This window comes from Cervus canadensis, chromosome 14, assembly GCF_019320065.1.
Source record: "Cervus canadensis isolate Bull #8, Minnesota chromosome 14, ASM1932006v1, whole genome shotgun sequence".
Classification (NCBI taxonomy): Eukaryota; Metazoa; Chordata; class Mammalia; order Artiodactyla; family Cervidae; genus Cervus; species Cervus canadensis.
In genome coordinates this window covers 41,210,795-41,232,935 of record NC_057399.1, presented here as the reverse complement: position 1 = coordinate 41,232,935, position 22,141 = coordinate 41,210,795, and the positions used below count along the sequence as shown (strand labels likewise).

The 22,141-nt window shown below is 40.5% G+C and overlaps 1 protein-coding gene and 1 long non-coding RNA gene across 3 annotated transcripts in view; one reads left to right on the top strand and one right to left on the bottom strand.

The window, feature by feature from the left end:
- Nucleotides 1-2,141: 2,141 nt before the first annotated feature.
- Nucleotides 2,142-4,569, bottom strand: LOC122453071. Its single transcript, XR_006272936.1, has 2 exons — nucleotides 4,505-4,569; nucleotides 2,142-2,431 (listed from the first exon to the last, which is right to left on the bottom strand). It is a non-coding gene; the product is annotated as an uncharacterized LOC122453071 (long non-coding RNA).
- A 2,890-nt stretch (nucleotides 4,570-7,459) lies between these two features.
- Nucleotides 7,460-22,141, top strand: part of FMO1 (flavin containing dimethylaniline monoxygenase 1) — a 37,581-nt gene continuing 22,899 nt past the window's right edge. For both annotated transcript variants that reach the window (XR_006272990.1, XM_043487212.1), the window contains exons 1-2: nucleotides 7,460-7,617; nucleotides 14,313-14,450. Coding sequence is in view for 1 of the 2 variants with exons in the window: in XM_043487212.1 (XP_043343147.1) it covers nucleotides 14,319-14,450 (132 nt within the window). In the remaining variant the exon portion in view is untranslated. The remainder of the gene's footprint in view (nucleotides 7,618-14,312; nucleotides 14,451-22,141) is intronic.

Genomic DNA, 22,141 nt, shown 5'->3' with positions numbered 1-22,141 from the left:
GAAAGTAATTGATTCTATAGGATCATTAATTTCTCTTTTTGTGGAACTATTTCAACTTTAGCAACCTAAAGAAACTGGAGAAAATAAGAAAAAGTCATTTACTGATCATTTATTATGTTCTAAATATTACAAAGAATTCAATTTAATTTCATCATATTTAATCCTCATAACCTATTTTATATACCAGGAAATTGAGACATAGTGGCAAAAAGGCTTTTCCAAGTTATATGGGTTATAAGCAAGCCCATCTGGGTTTTACTGCCAGAACTGTCTGACTCTGCAGCCTGTGCTAAATGATGATTTGAAGGATGATGAATCAACAAAAAAATCATTTATTATTTCTTCATTTTCCAATGTTCATCTTATATCCAAGGTAAAATATCATGTTAATCAATTTATCCCCTCTCTACACACCAAGAATGGGGCTGATCCACAAGAGAACTAAGAAGTTGATGAAATGCAAGTTGTCAAAGAAGGTTCAAAAATAGTTTTAATATATTTGTGTGTCTAATACAATAACATAAACTTGTATGAATATCTACAGTAATAAGTATGTTAACGTAAGTATTAAGGTATCTAAATAAGAATGGGGACAACATTTGTTTGAAAAAAATATTCTTACAAGTGCCTGGGGTCAAGAAAGAGAGACCTGAGTTTGGAGCAAAACAAGATTCTTCAGGAGAAGAGAAAAAGGTTTAGGTTTTTTAAAAGAGGATGGAAGGAAAGAAAATAAGAACAAAAAGAAAGGAAAGAACCAGCAGGATAGCAGAATGTTGGGTAGGAGGCCATGCAACCTCTCCTTGTGATTCTTCAGCTAGTCAGTAAAGCTATTAAATACACACACACACACACACACACACACACACACACACACACACACACACAAATACTGAGTGGAGCTAGACATTTTGTGGAATAGAGAAGGAGCTAAGCCCTGCTCTTACACTGGTCTGGGACAAAAAAGTAATAGCACAGAGTCCAATGCAGACATAGAGAAGACTGTGCTGTGGCTGGGAATACCATGATGAGCAAGAAAAGCCAGATGCACACTTTAAAGATTTAGATATTTGAGTTCTGTAGTTCTTACAAAGCACTTCCACAATTATTATCTAACCTAATCCTCACTACAGCCTCATGTGTTAGGCAAAACAAGGATGACTGTTCTACTCTGCACAGGATACTAACAAACCCTGATTTCTCACCAGTGTTCTTTCTGCTTCACCCCTTGATGCTATTCTTAATACCGTCAGTCCACTAGGTACAAATGAGTTCCATTACCAGAGTGCATTAGTGAGTTCAATTTGTTTGTAAGTCCAACCAAGTTAGCTTAGGAACCCACCAACACAATTGGCTATATGGTACCATACTATAATAGGTTTATTATACTTTTCACACAAATAATACATTAAAAAATAAACACAAAAAATAAAAAAATTTCAATCTTATGGTACAATACCTTGAAAAGCACAGTAGAACCAGTTATATCACCACTGCTTCTATGCTTGCTTCCAGATATCCTGAGCTTGAAGTAAAGATACTGTGCTCTGTACTTTGTACAGTAATGTACACAAAACACAACCACTTGTAGAGTTATGACAGTGTACACCAGACACATGAACTAACTTACATAATTGGACACACAAATGCACACTTGTGTCTTTGAAAGCTCACAACTTGAAGGTTCCCACAGATGTCACCATATAAACATTTCCCATTAATTACAAACTTCTTAGGCAGTTACAAAATATAATAGCACCTTAAGTGTTATACCAGTTTCTAACTCACTGTTGCAGACTTCCCCACAAAATTCTCATCAAGCTACAAAGACGTCTAAGGAAACTTAAAGTGGCTGCTATTTGCTCTAATCCTTAGATGGCAGAGGTGTGAATCACTGATTCACCACTGTTGACAGAGAAAAGACACATTTCAAGCAAAATAACTGGCCTTAAGTAGGCATGGTAGTATTTCCACCTCCCCTTTCAATGCTACTGTTCTGCAGGTGTATTCTCACAAAAAGAAAAACAACCTCAACATGAAAGGAACTTAGGGAATTAACTCCACTTAAGAACACGTGTATTCGAAATGGCTTTATAAACATGTGACCTTCTTCCCACCAATAAGAGGAAGTGAACATTTTAATATTTGAAATTTTTAAGATCAATTTATTAAGTTCAATGATGAAACCCATCAGAAGAATATTCTCCTGAAAATTATTTTTTTCTTAGAAAAAAGAAAGGAAAATCAACACCCTCTCAGCATAGCCACAGATGCTGTGGCAGTCAGGCCTCTCTGCAGACGGGAATAGTCCATCAGTCGGTCAAGTCACTCTCCCGGTCAGCAGGATTGTAGTCTGGATCATCTTCATCGTCCTCCAGCTCCAAGTCATCCATTTCCTGGAACAAAGACTCATCTACCTCCACGTTGTTTCCAGCTGTAAAAGACAGAAGATGTCCCCTTCAGTCCTATACTCAGAAATAAAAGATACAACCCACTGGCAGGACCAGATTTCTTAAACATGCATCTGTAGTGCACGTGACAAAATCCTGAACTACTACTGCAAATCACACCAGCGATGATCTGCAGTGGTCAACAGAGAACATCTTCAGGCTTCCAGTTCATAGTCTAAAAAGATCCAACTACCAAATAGGCCTTTAGAATGAATTATTTATGATCCGGCATGTTGTAAGCTAGAGACGACAATGATACAAAGTTGATTATCACTGACCAGGAGACTTGACCAAGAGTTCATCTCTTTCCGTACTGGAGATATGTATGTACATCATTAAAGCTCAACTATACTCATAATCAGCTGACAAATTTATTTCGCTCTTCACTCTCATCCAGCTCGCCTGTAACCAGTGGCATGCCTTTCCAAGATTCCAAATGTCTAAGCCCTACTGGAAGCAATACCCAGGCTTTGCATGAAATAACTTCATTCTTCAGTCTGTCTGTAGTACACAGAAGTAGGATTTACAGTACTCTTAAATCACCAAATGTTGTTCACCTTCCTTCCCTCTCAGACTCTAGTCCACTGACATTCAACTTAGTGAGAAGAAAGCCTGCTTCATGAAGACTAAGGGCAGTTCAATAATAAAATACAATTTGGTATGCTCAGGCCAAAGGGTAATTGACTAGGCCTGGGAGAGGAAGTAGTGAAGCCTTCACAGAGCAGTGACATCTGAAATATCTTCATGATTAATTTGAAACTACCCAGAAGAAAAGGAGCCAGGATGAAGTGATTCTAGGTAGAACATTATGCAAAAGCAGAGAAAAAAATTAAGACCTTGAATCCTTCTAATTGGAACACAAGATTCATGAAGAAAAACATCCAAAAATAACACAGATGAAGGCCAAATAAAAGGACCAAAGTAGGTCAACCCCTTCCTCTAAGCAGCAGAGAACCACCAGAGGATTTTAAGGGAAGAAACAGCATGATTAAACATGGGTTTTAGAAATTCTGCCTCAGAGGTGGTAGCTACAAGGTAGGGAAGGGCAGTAGGAGGAAGAGACTGAGGCAGGGAAACAATGAAGCTACCACTAAAGTCCAGCTGAAAAATAACAAATTTTCAAATCACGAGGAAAGAGTCGAAAAGACATTTCAGAGGCAGAATCAACAGAGCACTTTTGTTAAGTTTTTGGCTATAAAGAGATACTTGATCCACCAAACAGGAAAAAGAGTCAAAAAGGAGTAAAGACAGTAAAACTTTTAAAAAGACCTTTGATACTTAACCTTCTTCCCTTCTCCAAAAGGTAGTCCAGGAATACGGTCAAAAGGCCAGATACTAGAGGATCCCAGCAGGCACGATGGGCATGACAGAAGGATGATGGAGTACAGACCTCGGGGAGCTACCAGAGGGTGACTGAGTAAGGAGCTCTACATTTAAGAGACACTCAGTGGCCTCAAGCTCCGTGAGGGCAAGGGACTTATCTGAAGTGTTCTCTGCTGTATCCTCAGTGCCCGGGACAGTGCCAAGCTCATAGCAGGGATGCAATAAATATTTGTGGATGGATGGAAATGAGTAGATGAAGACAGCAAGAGGATAAGGGTTAGGATAAAAAAGAGAAGGAAAGCACAAGGGACTAGATGTTCCAAAGACAGGAAGACTGGTATGAAATATAAGACTTTTGGTTAGTTCCAGGTTTGCAGTTTTTATAAAGCTCCGTGACAGACCATGGATTACAGTTCTTGTAGATTTGTGATACTGTAACTTTGAGGAAAACAGGTGATCTGAGTCACAGTGACCTGCTTTACCAAGTGTTACAGGCAAAAGTGACCATATTGTTTACCTATTGCTATCTTTGATTTTCCTTATCACAAAACTTTTAAAAAATACACTGCCATAGTTCAATGCATAACCTGATCAAACATTAGAATTTATTCTTCAAAGTGTGTTTCTTTAGAGCCTTGGGAGGACAAATTTACATTAAGTTATCACTATGATTTTCATGGTTTAATATTAAAAACAGCACATTATGTACATATGGAATTCCAGTATTATCTTACCATCTTCCAAGAACTGGATATCAGATGTGTCAAGATTATGATCTGTTTCAAATAGTTGTCTCCCTAAGAGAAATAAAAAAAAGAACACGTGTATTTAAAAAAAAAAAGAAAACTATTGAAAATGGCACAGGGAGCTTCTTGATGCTTTTAGTGTGGGGGAGTTGAAGAGTAAGGACTTGTGACTGTTTTAACTTTTTTAGAGGGAGAAAGAAAAAAATTGCAATGGGTAGGTCCAATTTACAACCAGGACTAAAACTGAGTAAATTCTATGCTCTCTTTTAACATTGAAATTCTATGGCTTTAAATATGAATAGAGCAGGGGAAGAAAGGAAGGGAAGTGAGACTTCAGAAGATTATTTAAAAATGCAATGAAGGAGCAAACAAACATCCCTCTAGTGCATCAGTCATTACAAGCAAGGTGTGATGCATTAAGAACAAATCCTTAAATCTCAAAACTTTGAAATAAGACAAAGACTGTTTCTCTTTCATGCTATATATCCTTTGGGAGTTAAGCTCTGCTCATCACCGTTACTCAAGGCATCCAGGCTAATGGAACAGCCATGTTAAAGTTTCTCCTCACCACACAGAAGGAAGTGAAAGTTCTATGGGATCTCATGCTACTGCTAAGTCACTACAGTCCTGTCCGACTCTGTGCGACCCCATCCCTGGGATTCTCCAGGCAAGGACACTGGAGTGGGTTGCCATTTCCTTCTCCAATGCATAAAAGTGAAAACTGAAAGTGAAGTCGCTCAGTCATGTCTGACTCTTCGCGACCCCATGGACTGCAGCCTGCCAGGCTCCTCCGTCCATGGGATTTTCCAGGCAAGAGTACTGGAGTGGGGTACCATTGCAATTAAATCCTCTGAGCCCAGAAAAGACACTTGCTACTTTGGTTCACAGTTCACTGACCAGAACTAGTCACATGTTCCCAACCAACCAGTAAGGGGCCAAGAAGTTCAATCCTACCATGTACCCAAAGGGCAGAAATTCCAAGTTACTCCCTAAAGAGCACCATCATCCACCAGTTCAGTTTCTTAGGGCCTAGGTTTGTTTCAAAAAGGGGCCCAGATAGATTTCACCATTCCAAGGCCTCAAGTACAACTAATTGACAATAAACCCTAAAATTAGAAGAAAAAAAAAATTGAAGGTGCTGTTGAAGGCCAGTGTTTTCATTTTTAATTACTTTAAGTTTCTTGATAATTACGGAAAATAAGATGTTATGATCAATGGCTAGGTTTATACACAACAAACACTATAAAGTTTTTGTTTCCACTTATGTTAGCAGCTTGCCTGGTAAGGCCCTGAGACCTCCTTGGTGGGAACCAAGGGGGATGTATAATCAAGGTAAGTGCTTAAGTACTGGGGTTTGGGACACTGATCGTGTCCCTGGTTCTCAAGGTATCCATGACTCAATATCAAACATATTTTGATTTTTAAAAACACACTTGAACTAGTAGTAGTCTTGAAGCCTTAATTTCGGGGTAAAAATTAAAGCTTTGAAATCATCCAGATACTATCATCTTCATAGCTACAGGAAGGCAGCTGAGCTCAAAAGCCAACAATGCTGTTTCGGTGCCAAGACTTCAATAAGCCAGAAACAAGGCAAAGGGTGAGTATTGTGAGCCAGCAACAGACCCAACAATACAGAAGGCCCTCTGAATGTAGGGCTAAAGGCTGTAGTGAAACTGTGTTGAAAATCAAGGGGGAAAAAAAAAAAGATTTGTCTTTCCAGAACCTTCTCCATGTTTCAGTCATACCAATCTGTCTTGGAGTTTAGTCTCTGTACCTGTGGAAGTCATTTCAATATTGTAAATCAAAAATCAAGACACCTTATCTGGTCTAGCAATAGCATCATCATCATCCCCATCACAGCCATCTGCAACGTGTGTACTATGTACAAGACTCTATACAGATTGCTTCATCCAGTCCCCACCACAACTATGAGGCAAGTATTAGTATGCTTATCTTAAACTGAGGAAATTAAAGGTTTATAAAGTTAAATAACTTCCCCAAGATTACTCTAATAGTGCCTGGTGAAACGTTACTTAAACCCAGGACTTCTGATGCCAAAGATTGTGCTCCTTCCATATATTTGTTATATTTCCCAAGTGCCTTGGCAATCATCTGCATTCAAGTCTTTAAAGATGGGAAGATGGGATGGACATTTACATACTACTACATATAAAACAGATAACTAATGGGGATTACTCTATAACAAAGGGAACTCTACTCAATACTCTGTACTGACCTATATGGAAAAAGAATCTAAAAAAGAGTGGATATATGTAAACGTATAACTGATTCCCTTTGCTGTATGCCTGAAACGGACACAACATTGTATATCAACTGTACTCCATAGAAATTGATTTTTAAAAAATAATAAAAGTATATAAATAAATTAATTAACACAGAAAAACTGAATACTAATATGGGTGATGTATTATTTGGAAACAATAAGCATTTTCTCTAAATGAGAAATGCATCAAAATGTTAAAACGTGACTCTTCAGTGAAGCAGCTGTTGCCATGATTGCCTTATTTTATTTACTCCGTCCTCTTTTAAGAATGAAATCTAGGAACAATGAATATGCTGCTATGACTCCCTAAAATAATTTCTCTTTTGCAGGGAAAAGAGTAAGTCTAAAGTACATATCACCAGTATTTATCTTAGCATTTCACTGTTGCAATTAATCAAGTTAAAATATAAATAATGGCTAAATTTAGACTGCAAATTCTGCATAACATTCCTTATCTCCTAGAACAGGGTTCATCCAGTGTACGCGGGATGCCTAGGACAACATTGGCTCTGGATCATACAGTTCAATTTCTGCAAACTCTTAACTGAGGCTGGGACTTGGCATCAGGAATTTCAAGTACATAAAGTAAATAACCAGATATAACCTCTGATTCTTTTGATTTAGGGAGGTGGGGCCCAGATTTTTCCTGTTTTGTTATTGTGCTTCAGGACAGAGTCACCTCACCAGAATGCCACTCCCTTGGTCTGTGGAGAGCTATAAAGTCACTCCCCCTCCCAAAGGACAAAGAGGGGTAAATGCTTGAGTACTTGTAATGGGACGGTAAAGTCAGATAGTATCAAGTCTTCTGTGTACACTGGTAAGTACATTGCTGGGTAGACTACTAAGTGGTTAATCAAGGGGAAAACGTGTATTCCTAATGCAAAGGGAAATCAGTACTTTTTCTTAAGAGCTTCCATTAATAGCTTCTAACTTGGTGTCAGACAATGCTTTGGGGGTTTGTCTACCAAATGTTGGCATGAGCTCGGAGACGGAGGCAATGACCCCTCTCTTTTGAATCTGACCAATTTATGTTGCATGTTGTCTTTTTTTCACTCAGTTAAATTCACAGGAGTGTAAATTTTAAGAGTTTCAAAACTCTCTTGTAAATATCCAGTTGAATGCCATCTGATTTACAGATGGAGAGACTGTCTGTCCTTTGTTATTTGCTAGCTTCCTCTCCAGTCAAGGGAATATCTGTGGCCTTGTAACTGGTATGGCGAATTTAGAACCTGGCAGAAATTTTTTTATCAGGTGGTTGTGTTTCGGAAGAGGCTGAAGGAGGGGGGAACAGCTGCTGGGGGTTAGAAATCCCAGAGGATGGCCCTGCTCTAAGCCAAGTTTCTCACAAGTTTGTGTTTGGTTGTTCCCAAGAGCTAAGTGTACCCCCTCACTCACCCCCCAACTGCCGTTCAACTAAATCTACTATCTCTGATTACTCCTGAAATGAACAGCCCCCTAAGGATATTGTACCATTGTAGAGTCTGTGCCAATATTCATTGCTAAGAGGATGTATATGTGTGTATACGCCCATGTGTGAGAGAGAGGACGAGAGACACAACATGGGACAGAGAGACAGAAAGAGAGAAATGGGAAGGGGCGGGTGGGTAACGTACAAATAAAAGACTGGATACAAGCCTGTCTGGCTTCCCTGGCAGCTCAGAGGTAAAGAATCTGCCTGCCAATGCAAGAGATGAGAGTTTGATCCCTGGGTTGGGAAGATCCCCTGGAGAAGGCAATAGCAACCCTCTCCAGTATTCTTGCCTGGGAAATCCCGTGGACAGAGGAGCCTGGTGGGCTACAGTCCATGGGGTTGCAAAAGAGTCACGACTTAGTGACTAAACATGACTTAGCGACTGAACACAACTTAGCCACTAAACAAGAAGCCTATCAGCACCAGTGAAGATGGCTTCCTTTGAAATACATAGATGAGTCACACCAGAAACCTTTAACACTGGTTAACTGCTGGACTAGGTATAAGATAGTTTGCATTTCTTGACACCAGTAGATAAGGTATCCTGATCAATTAAAATATATTCAGAGGAAAGACTATAACCCAGAGATTCCCAAACCTCCTAGGTTCAAGGGGCTCTTTAGTGTGCAAGTAATTTTGTCATGGGGCCCCCAAGCTATAGTTCCTCTTATTAAATAGTCACATCCAAACAACTTGTGTATTTCTGTTCTTTGTATTTGTATTTTTATTCTGTTCTCTGTATTTATGCTTTTGTTATTTTTCAATCAACCTTGTAGTTGTTCGAAATAATAATACACAAACTTAAAGGAAAATGGTATTTTTATTTTATACTTGAATAATCGCAATTACTTAATAATGAGGTGCACACAGCACTGCTCAACTCTTGGAATCAGATCAAATATTCATTTCCTGTTCTCCCTCAACTGTTCACTTTTTAACATTGCAAGAGTCAGAAACCTAGCTTTGCAAAGATGTTACATCATGAAATAGAACACATCCCTATCTGATATAAAAATTGTGAACTACCTCCAGCTAATACTTCGGTATTCAACAGACATGGAGTATTACTATGCTTTCCTCAAATTTTTAAAATAACTCAGTACCTCTGCACACAATTCTGGGAATGACAGCCCTAGCTTCATGTTTTAACCCCCTATATCATCCTAATAAACCAACAGAGGCACTCAATCTGACTACGGTACATTATATTTTTGCATCTTACTTCTTTGAAGTAGAGGCAGTGATGTAAAATGCTTAGGAAAAGACTAGTGGTTTGTTTGTAACCCCCATGGTTAAAAATCAGTGACTTGGATGCAACCGACAGTAATTTCTCAACTCATTTAGCAATTTTGTGTTGCTTAAGTTATTTTGTTTGATGGTTTTTATAAACTCACTTTCATCCAGTGGACACTTCACCAATTTGGTCATACTTTTTATTTTTATTACTTTTTTCATATTTAGTCAGCTTTGAGGAGGCTTTCTTCATTGAAATAATAATGATGATGGTGATGATGCGCTGCTTCTAAAACCTCTGGTAAAGGAATGGCCAAATTTTTATTGTATATTCACATTAGAAATAATAGTATTTTTAATAGTCCTTTTGCATTAGCATGTGAAATAACACTAATCAGTGGCATTAGAGTATTTTTCACCTTAATAAAATTTCCTACTCTGTTATCAATCTTTGTCTAACCTACAGCAGTCACTGACTAGAAATTATTTTTTGTTAAATAATAAAAGCAGATAATACTTTTTCTAAAAAGCACTTATTAATTTTTTAATCACTTTGGTTTCATAGAAGTATCAATACTTGAAGGAATGATTGGAAGCATTAATTTTCATTAGCATGTGAATGCAGTATTTACCTTGAGTGCATATGTGCTCATGTATTCTCATGTTTGCTTTTCCAAGCATGAGAACAATTCATGTGAGACTATGGAAACACACCTAGTAGATCTGAAATGAAAACTTAAAGAAATAAAAAGAAAAGTCCTGAAGGGTGATTTGAAACCTACTTTTTCTCCTTTTATCTTTTTCTCTCTTTCCCTTTCTCTCATCATCAATTCTTTTATTTCCCTACTCATTTCCTTCACTTGCTAGAACACAACCTTTAGCTATAGTTGCCTCAATTCTCTCTTATTCCAAATAAATAAACCCAAAATTATCAAGGCAGATATCTACAAAAATATAAGATTCAAGAAAATGTTCCTGAATATGTAAAAATAACATAGCAACTTCTATTCTGAGATAAGAATGTCCCAAGTACTATGGTAAAGTGTTTTACACATCTGTTGATTCATTCCTACAACAGGTTCAACTTCTAGCTTTACTTTTTATTTATTTTTATTGAAATATAATTGCTTTACAATGTTGTGTTAGCCTCTGCTGTACAATGAAATGAATCAGCCATATGTATACATACATCACTTCCCTCGAGGGCCTCCCTCCCTGCCCTCCCCCACATCCCACCCATCTAGGTCACCACAAAGCACCCAGTTGAGTTCCCTGCACTCTACAGCAAGTTTTCACTAGTTATCTATTTCACATGTATCCAGTGTATTTTAACATATTTACTGTAAATATGTTCTTGCCAGGAAAATCCCATGGACAGAGGAGCCTGGCAGGCTACAGTCCATGGGGTCATAAAGAGTCAGAAAAAATCACACACATACACAGCAACACGCCAACCAAGTGTATATATGTCAACCACAACTAGCTTCATTTTAGAGAGAAGGAAACTGAGACACAGAAACAAATTACTTGTATGACATCACACTGCTGGCAATTAGCCAACACAAAACTTCCAGCTCAGGTCTGACTCCCAACTACCCTACTTTCCCACAAAAAATCCACAGAGGTGTTTACTTCTCCAAAAAGGCTGGCTGCATCTGGCCCACACCGAGTAGCAGTGATGACCTGGGGAGGGAATTTCTATGGATTGTACATTTGATAGAAAGTCATTTTGAGGACAGACTGTCTGACCCAGGATATTAGCTCCCAGAAGGTATTTACTCAATTATTTTTTTTTTTTAATAGATATAAGGTGATGAATTAATTCATTTTACCTGTCAGGAAATCAACCCATTGCCATTTATGCAACTACTAGTCCAAGCCAAGCATGCAGCTAGATGCTATGAGAAAATTAAGAGACAAGTCAAAGAAAATGGCCTTCTGTGAAGAAACATATAAGCTTATGCAGAAAGAAGACTAAACACATACAATTCAGTGAATCAACAGAGTAATGTAGTCCCCTCATGTGGGGAACAGGCTATTTCTTACAGGAGTCAAAAGAAAAGCCCTCCTGAGAGTCAAGCCTCCGTAAAGTCAAGTGGTCATGATGCCTCTATGGCCAATCTCTGGCCCTTACTCTCACTGCTACCTCTCTCTGGAGGGCACTTCCTCCACTCCTCTGCCCACTGGAATTCTTTTCATCATTCAAAGCCTGGAGCAAACAGTACACTTCTGTCTTGCTTTCCCAACTCCCCAAAGTCAATATTAACACCTCTTTCATCATGCTCTTGTTGCAAAGCACACATGAAACATATCTCTGTGTTAGCACTTGACACAGATTGTGGTATTTATTTTCAAATCTTACTTTCCCACTGAATGATAGCTAAAGAAGGCATTATGCCTTATTGATTCTTTTGTACCCCTGAATACCTTGCCTAGGGCTTAGCAGCATAGAAGCCCCTCATTGAGTGTTTGAAGGGTAATTAATCAGAAGATGAATCATAAAATCTGGCTTGAGAAGACCCTATAGGGCATTAGATGCCACCCTCCACATTACCTACAAATTTCCTACTTACAAAATCTCCCCCAAAAACCATCATACAGACTGTCTGAACAAAATAAATAACAGAGCTTGAAATGTTGGAAAGTGCTTATATTGACCTAAAATTTGCCTCCCTATAACATCTTCGAATCCATAATTGGCCATAATTCTTATCCGTCCATGATGATTCTTCAAATGTTTAAAGGCAGATGTTTAAAGTACTGTGTCAGGCCCTTGGAATAAGAGTCAGTACAGATACTCTCTTTTATAAAGTGAGCTCAAGGCAATTCCATCAGCAGCTAGAGCATGACTTCCCCCAAAGGGAACCCACTAACTTTCCCCAGTAAATCAAATCCAGTTGGAGCAAATTGGCTCTATAACACTTTCACATGATACCTAAACAAATGAGCCTTTTCATTTCACTCAAGAAATATTTGTGGGGACTTCCTTGGCAGTCCAGTGGTGAAGAATGCACGTCCACTGCAGGCGGGCAAGGATTCAATCCCTGGTTGGAGAACTAAGATCCCACATGCACAAGGAGTAGCCAAAAAAATAAAAATTTTAAAAACACATATATATTTTAAAAAAGAAATATTTGGGGGAGCTAAGCATCAATTACATTATGTTCCAAGTGCAGCCCTAGACCCTGGGGTCACAGCAGAGTACCAACCAGATGAAGTCTCTGTACTTGAACTACTACTCTGGGTCTCAATCCTGAAAAACAAAAGATGTATATTCAGTTTTGTGGAACAAGCTCATCTCTGAGACAAGGAAATGCAAATGTCCAGGAAGATAGTATCTTTGAGGTAATTTTGCATCTACTCTTTGATCCATCTGGTTTAAAATTTTACTAACTTAGGGAGAGGAAAATGTCACAAAAAAATTTGGGGGCACAACACCTAAAATCACATGATAAAGAGTTAAGCTTGTGCGTATTGACCAAAATGCTATAAGAATTTAAAGAACAGAGGCTCAGTGATGGGAAAGGCAAACCGGAAGCTGATTTAGGGAAATGTTTTTATACTTACAATAGCTTCTATTTATTGAGCACTTTCTATTGTGTGTTTTTATTGAGTGTCCCAGGAGCACTTCTAAGCCAACTGCCATGTGTTGTTGACTCACTTGATTCTAACAAAACCCTGCAAGGAAAACACTACTACTTTCTTCCCTTTTTATGATACACAGAGGAGTAGAATAATTTGCCAAGGTCACAGACAATGTGGTCCAGAGTCTGGTTGCTTAACCCAGGGGTTCCCAGCCCCCTGTGGCCTGTTAAGAACCCGGCCACACAGCAGGAGGTGAGTGGAGGGTGAGTGGGCAAGCAAGGATGGTGACTTTTCATCTGGCCCTGGCCATTGCTCCCCATTGCTTGCATTACCGCCTGAACCATCCATACCTCCACCCTAATCCCTGGAAAAACTGTCTTCCATGAAATCATTCCCTGGTGCCATAAAAGTTGGAGGCCACTGGCTTAACCAGTACATTATATTGCCTCTCATCATTCGTACAAGTTCATGTTAACTCATGGCCAAAGTCAGATACCCTTCCATCAGTGCCAACAGTGACACGATGGTTTCCTAGAGGTGAATCAGGACTCTGTGGAGACAAGAGGAGAATTCTCCGTGCCTACCTTTCCAGCCCACGCCTTCTCTCTCCCACTGGTGACCATCCACTGGCAGCAGGGAGGAGAAGGACGACAGCGCAGCTGGGATGCTGGCAGTTTGCCAGAGTCAGGGAGCTGCCCAGGGCAGTGTTGTAACAGCACCCGTGGTGGCCACAGTGTCTTGGCTCTGCATCTCAACCCCACTCCACCAGCTTCTAGGTGACCTTGTATCACATCTCACCAATCTGAGATTCGATTTCATGTGTTCATAAAAAACTGAGTTTGCCAAGGTGATCCTTCCCCGGTCTCCTGCTCTATTATTTCACTCGAGGGTTTGTGGAGGAAGGCTGGGGGCAGCAGCACAGTGCAGAACGCAAAACTCCATGTACTAAAGAATCCAATTTCAGCCGTTCTGCCAAAAGCCACAGACTTGACAACTGTACTGTTATTTAGAACCAGTTCTGCGTGAGGGGGTGGGAACATACGAAGCACAGGGTTAAACATTTCCCTCCTCGCATTCACAACACCAGAAACCAGCTACCGAGGATTCAAAAGGATCAAATCCCTTAATCTTTCCAATTCTTTTTCCTGGTTCGCTAGAGCAGCCAAGGATGGGGTGGGGTTTTCACTTGCGAATAAATGGTTCTGCTTCATTGCCCCACACAGGACAACATGGCCAAACGAGTTGCGATTGTGGGCGCTGGGGTCTCTGGCCTCGCTTCCATCAAGTGCTGTCTGGAGGAAGGGCTAAAGCCCACCTGCTTCGAGAGGAGTGAAGACCTTGGGGGGCTGTGGAGATTCACCGTAAGTAGGGTTTCAGTGACTTTGTTGTGTGTCTGTTGGAAAAGGGTTGACTGGTGCAAAAAGAGATTGAATTTCTTCCACAAGGGCTGGCACCCATGAGAAGGAGCTAGAAACATCTGCTGAACAGGGGGACAGAAAAGGCCACTGAAAATGATTTTTTATAAAAAGAAGCAGGGCACAGCCTGAATTTGGGTGGGAAGTGTATCAGCTGCCTTATAAACTACACCCAAAACCAAGATAAAGAAAGTTGCCCACGAAGGGTAGAAGAGGATGAAGTGGCTGAGACAAGCCAGGAAAGCTCAGCACAAGGGCGGATAAGAGCAGAACTCTGGGGGTCTGAAGCAAGAAACTGCAGTGTGGGGGCAACGGTATGAATACAGTGCAGGGATTTCTGCCTCTGCCTGCAAGACTGAGCTGCTTATACCAACTTCTTTTTCCAGCCCTGCTCTATCTGAAGTAAAGCAGCATAAGACTCAGTGTAGGGGGAGTTCTGTGCTCAAGGTCTTGTGGTCCGGCAGTTCCAATCCATGCCAAGAACAATCACAAGTAAAGGAAGTGAGTTTGGAGAATTTTTTATTGCTGGAGGAAAATAAAAGTAATATTCTCAGGACTACAGTATGGATTGGAGAAAGGGAGGAGGGAGGATGGAGGAGAGGGAACTATAAAGCCCACCCTTGACTGGCCTGGGACCCAGGAGAATCACAGGGGCCCTGCTGGAGGTCACTGAAACCCTGTGAACTCCATGGCTCAGCCAGAGAGTTTTTTGCATCAGATTTCCCCAAACCTCCTATTTTTCCTTTTTCTCAGGAGAACAAGAACATTTCCCATGAGCTTTAAATGTGCTAAGAAGAACGATGTCAGGAAGAATGAAAAGGAGCAAGGTGTCAGATATTCTGGGCTCAGAGCCCCTAAGAGACTAAGAGAAAGACCTAGCATTCTCTTATTATAGAAGGATAGAACTCAGAACAGGAATAAAGCACTCATTTTCTAATTCAGTGAGCAAAGCTCCAGAGAGGCCAAGGGCGCTAGTTTAGTCCCAGCATAAACCAGCTTGGCTCACATAAAGAAAAACTGCATATCTTGAAATGTGTCCAACCACCAAATGTGACCATCGATGCACAGAGACCTCCCTAAGGGGCCTAGGGAAAAGAGAACTTCTGTTCCTAGGATTCAAACCACATACATTCCAATAGACAAGCAGAACCTGACATGTATGCCATAATTCTAGCCTCTCATGGCCATTGAAGACATTGCTAATCAAACACTATTAGGACTCAGGGACTCATACTCAGATGTTTGCGACTCTTTAGACTGTAGCCTGCCAAGCTCCTCTGTTCATGGGATTTTCCAGGCAAAAATATTGGAGTGGGTTGCTATTTCCTCCTCTAGGGGATCTTCCCAACTCAGGGATCAAGTCCATGTCTCCCATGTCTCCTGCATTGCAGGAGATTCTTTACCTCTGAGACATCAGGGAAACCCAATCAAACACTATGCCCTCCCCCTAATGAACCTCAGAATCCTTCTTAACACAATACCCCAGATTAGCACTAATTAATCTGATGGATTAGCATTAATCCATCAGAGTTGAGAGCTGGCTTGCAGAATAAAACTGCCAGAATAGAGGGACAATTAGTAGAGTTGTTTGGTTAAAGTAATCTCAGTCATAGCAAAATGTAAGCCCAGAGACCTTGGGATACCAGAGAAAAATGCCCCTTATGTCAATCATATATATCCAATTATTAACACACTAAAAAACTGTTGATGAAGAATCAAGAGAAATGTGTCTTAGATCCATCTCTGCCCAACTGGCTATGTGATTGGGCAGGTCAAATACCTATGCACAAAGCACTGTGATGGACACAAAAATAAGAAACAGTCATCCTGCCCTGAGGAGCTACTACGAGACTGATAGAATAAGGGCAGGATCTTACAAGTTGGGAGCAGTACTCTGGGCATTTAAATGAGGTCAGGATTACATCCACTTGCGGGAAGCCAAGGAAGGACATGGAGGAGATAGTGTGTGATGGACTCTGGAAGATTTCAACAGGCAAATGAGATTGAGTGGGAAATACCAGGGAGGAGATTGTAAAGAAAAAGTACTGTGCTTGTTGGAAAATAAAAATAGCTTATTGGTATGTGGGCTATGTGTAAGAGAAAACATGGAAGAAGAGGACAGTAGTGGAATGTTTGAGGAACCACACTCCATTTAGAAGGAGCTTCCCTGGTGGCTCAGCTGGTAAAGAATCCACCTGCAATGCAGGAGATGAAGGAGATGCCGGTTCGATCCCTGGGTGGGGAAGATCCCCTGGTGTAGGGCATGGCAACCCACTCCAGTATTCTTACCTAGAGAATCCCATGGAGAGAGGAGCCTGGTGGGCTACAGTCCTTAGAGTCACAAACAGTCAGACACAACTGAAGCAACAAAGCACACACACATGGACTCCATTTAGAAAGCAATGGATAATAAGCAGAATTAATATGTCTTTCTTTGTGGCTGTTGTGTTTGTTTTGTTTGCATGATAGGAAGACCCATATGTGTTTACAGGTACTTGGATGACAGGAAATGATTGAATATATTAGCTCAAATTGAGACAAAATCCTAGCAGAAAAAGGAAGAAGTAGAATTGCAGACCCAAGTGGAAGGATTTGCCTTGGGAAAGTGCAGAGGCATACTTTCCTCGGAGACAGGACAGGAAGGAAAAATGGACATGGACAAGAGATGCTAAGGTGGGGGAAAGAAGACACAGGAGCAAACACAATGGAGGCCTCAATTCTTTCAGGAAAACACGGCATCTGTGGAGGCTGAAGAAGTCAGGGTGGAGAATGAAGGAAAAAAGAGGTCACTGTGAGGCAAGTGATAGCACATCAAAAGGATGATAAAGAGGGCAACCCAGCAGTAGCCTAAGTAAAACAGTATCCTACTAACAACTCTTTTCAGTCCCCATTACCTCATCTGTAAAATGAGAACATGGAGTCAGTTTAAAACATAGATAAAAGCTAAATTACTAGGATCTTGGGAGGCAGGGAAAATCACCTCCATCTTCATTCAGCAGCCCTCTCTTGATACAGAAGCCTCTTTAAGGCACCTCTGTACTACCTGGAGATTCCTCTAAAGCCTCTAAACTAAGTGACCTTAAAGGGAACTTTCAGCATGCTATAAGTCTCCTGAGTCTTTCTAGAGACATCCCTTCCAGCTCCTACCCCAGCGGATACACACACACACACACACACACACATACACACAAGATGGTTAGAAGTGTCTTTGCAATCAAAGCAAGTGGCACATTCAAAACCTGTAGAATTAGAGAGTCTGCCCAGGTAAGGGCTGTCCTTGCCACAAAATGTACAAGGGTTATCTTTAGGACCTGTTCTGGATGGAAGGGGCCACAAAGCAAAAATAAACAGGCAAACTGCAGAAACCTAATAAAACAAATATGGAGACGGTTTCCATTTACAAATGGAGAAATGCCCTCAACATGACAGAGATTATGAACTACTGCAGTTTAACTCAATATTCATGTGGGCATAACTCTGGCCTCTTCTAGACCACAGTCTTAAAGAGGAAGCAGACAAAGGTTGCAACGGAGAAGAAAGCCCATCATTCATTGGGGCGGGGGAGGGGTTGGCAATGTTTCAAAAGAAAAGAACCTACTTGTGAGCACCAACTCCAGTGGCAGCAAGAGGTAAGTGTGGAACATCTGTTCTACAACCAACTCTCTCAGACTCTTGAGAGGGAAAGGAGGCTCAGAACAGTAATGCTAAAGGCTGATTATTCAACTGCAGAGGAATAATTGAAGAAAAACATGCCAGGAATTATCCTGTCGCTCATAACACTCTTAGAGTGTTTTAGGTTAGGAAGGAGCCTTGAGAAATAGCCTTCCTGTAGAACCACACTGACATCATCTAGAGGTAATTATACTATGCTGACAGAAAGAGATGGGAATACCAGACCACCTGACCTGCCTCTTGAGAAACTTGTATGCAGCTCAAGAAGCAATAGTTAGAACAGGACATGGAACAACAGACTGGTTCCAAATAGGAAAAGGAGTACATCAACGCTGTATGTTGTCACTCTGCTTGTTTAACTTATACGCAGAGTACATCATGAGAAACGCTGGGCTGGAAGAAGCACAAGCTGGAATCAAGATTGCCGGGTGAAATATCAATAACCTCAGATATGCAGATGACACCACCCTTATGGCAGAAAGTGAAGAGGAGCTAAAAAGCCTCTTAATGAAAGTGAAAGAGGAGAGTGAAAAAGTTGGCTTAAAGCTCAACATTCAGAAAACTAAGATCATGGCATCTGGTCCCATCACTTCATGGCAAATAGATGGGGAGACAGTGGAAACAGTGTCAGACTTTATATTTTGGGGCTCCAAAATCACTGCAGATGGTGACGGCAGCCATGAAATTAAAAGACGCTTACTCCTTGGAAGGAAAGTTATGACCAACCTAGATAGCATATTAAAAAACAGAGACATTACTTTGCCAACAAAGGTCCGTCTGGTCAAGCCTATGGTTTTTCCAGTGGTCATGTATGGATGTGAGAGTTGGACTGTGAGGAAAGCTGAGCATGGAAAAATAGATGCTTTTGAACTGCTGTGTTGCAGAAGACTCTTGAGAGTCCCTTGGACTGCAAGAAGATCCAACCAGTCCACCCTAAAGGAGATCAGTCCTGGGTGTTCATTGGAAGGACTGATGCTGAAGCTGAAACTCCAATACTTTGGCCACCTCACGCAAAGAGCTGACTCATTGGAAAAGACCCTGATGCTGGGAGGGATTGGGGGCAGGAGGAGAAGGGGACGACAGAGGATGAGATGGCTGGATGGCGTCGCCAACTTGATGGGCATGAGTTTGAGTAAACTCTGGGAGTTTGTGATGGACAGGGAGGCCTGGCATGCTGCGATTCATGGGGTCGCAAAGAGTTGGACATGACTGAATGACTGAACTGACTGACTGACTGACAGAAACACATTCTGCTTCACCCTTCACATCTCTGTAACAATAATCCTCCCCTGGAAAGACATTCTTCCTTCTGTGCATCAAGGTCTTTCCCTCCACACATGTATCCTTTTGCTTATTCCAGTTATTGAGCACCCACTATGTGCCTTGTGCTGTGCTGTATTTAGTCACTCAGTTGTATCAGACCCTTTGCAACCCATGGACTGTAGTCCACCAGGCTCCTCTGTTCATGGGGATTCTCCAAGCAAGAACACTGGAGTGAGTTGCCATGCCCTCCTCCAGGGGATTTTCCCAACCCAGGGATCAAATCCAGGTCTCCTGCATTGCAGGCAGATTCTTTACCAGCTGAGCCAGCAGCGAAGCCCACGAATACTGGAGTGGGTAGCCCATCCCTTCTCCAGGAGAACTTCCCGACCCAGGAATTGAACTGAGATCTCCTGCATTGCAGGCGGATTCTTTACCAGCTGAGCAACCCAGCAAACCCATGAGGCACCTTATGTACCACATATTTTTGGATTCAGTGAGGGCAATGATTAAGTATAATACTTCACTCCTTAAATCATTGAAGGTTTCTTTATGTGTATTCAGCCTAACTCTTACAGGGGCTGAAATGATTTGTTAAATGGGTACCTTTTTACTTCTTCTTAAAAACTTTAAGTTCAATAATCTTAGTAGATTTCATTTTATTCATATATTAAACAAACATGTATTGAATTCATATCATCTTGGAAGAGATCCACCTGAAAGGCCCCTACCCTCTCATGGGATTCCTCAAGCCTTCTCTGAGGTTTCCACAGTCTGCCTGTGCTGTAGATCTGAAGACAGATCTATAGACTGTGGACAGACTATAGGCTGTCTGACTATAGGGAAAAGAAGTGACAAAGTAAAATGGGCTCTGACTGTTCAAAGGAGAGGAAAAGAAGGAAGTAATTGTTCTTGAGAACAAGAGCTGTGAACAACCTAGCTCAGGGTTCCCCACACTCGGCGTTGAGAGAAAGTCTCTATGTGTCTGTATAGTAGTCACTTTAATTATCATTTTATATCCATTTTTTAAGTGAGAAAGGAGAGACCTCTGACCTGACAAAGCTTTCTTCCCATTGCCAACAAGCTTCTCTGGAGGAAACAGAACTTGAGAAAGTAAATCTCCATGGTAATTGTAGAAAAATAATGCAAAACAGTTAATATTTTTTCAGAGCTTACCAGGCACTGTTCTAAATGCATTAGAGCTATCATTTCATTTTATCCTAGGGTTATGTATACTATTGTTATTCCTATTTCGAGAGGAGAAAACTGAGACACAGAGAACTTAAGAAAATTCCCAAGGCCACCCAGCTAAAAATGTTCTGCTTGAAAATTGCAGATGAAGGTAAGCTTCCAAACTCATTCTATGAGGCCACCATCACCCTAATTCCAAAACCAGTCAAAGATGCCACAAAAAAAGAAAACTACAGGCCAATATCACTGATTAACATAGATGCAAAAATCCTTAACAAAATTCTAGCAAACAGAATCCAACAACATATTAAAAAAATCATACACCATGACCAAGTGGGCTTTATCCCAGGAATGCAAGGATTCTTTAATATCCGCAAATCAATCAATGTAATACACCACATTAACAAATTGAAAGATAAAAACCATATGATTATCTCAATAGATGCAGAGAAAGCCTTTGACAAAATTCAACACTCATTTATGATTAAAACTCTCCAAAAAGCAGGAATAGAAGGAACATACCTCAACATAATAAAAGCTATATATGACAAACCCACAGCAAGCATCACCCTCAATGGTGAAAAATTGAAGGCATTTCCCCTGAAATCAGGAACAAGACAAGGGTGCCCACTCTCACCACTACTATTCAACATAGTGTTGGAAGTTTTGGCCACAGCAATCAGAGCAGAAAAAGAAGTAAAAGGAATCCAGATAGGAAAAGAAGAAGTGAAACTCTCACTGTTTGCAGATGACATGATCCTCTACATAGAAAACCCTAAAGACTCTACCAGAAAATTACTAGAGCTAATCAATGAATATAGTAAAGTTGCAGGATATAAAATTAACACACAGAAATCCCTTGCATTCCTATATACTAACAATGAAAAAACAGAAAGAGAAATTAAGGAAACAATACCATTCACCATTGCAACAAAAAGAATAAAATACTTAGGAGTATATCTACCTAAAGAAACAAAAGACCTATACATAGAAAACTATAAAACACTGATGAAAGAAATCAAAGAGGACACAAACAGATGGAGAAACATACCGTGTTCATGGATTGGAAGAATCAATATTGTCAAAATGGCTATTCTACCCAAAGCAGTCTATAGATTCAATGCAATCCCTATCAAGCTACCAACGGTATTTTTCACAGAACTAGACCAAATAATTTCACAATTTGTATGGAAATACAAAAAACCTCGAATAGCCAAAGTAATCTTGAGAAAGAAGAATGGAACTGGAGGAATCAACCTGCCTGACTTCAGACTCTACTACAAAGCCACAGTCATCAAGACAGTATGGTACTGGCACAAAGACAGAAATATAGATCAATGGAACAGAATAGAAAGCCCAGAGATAAATCCACGAACCTATGGACACCTTATCTTTGACAAAGGAGGCAAGGATATACAATGGAAAAAAGACAACCTCTTTAACAAGTGGTGCTGGGAAAACTGGTCAACCACTTGTAAAAGAATGAAACTAGAACACTTTCTAACACCATACAC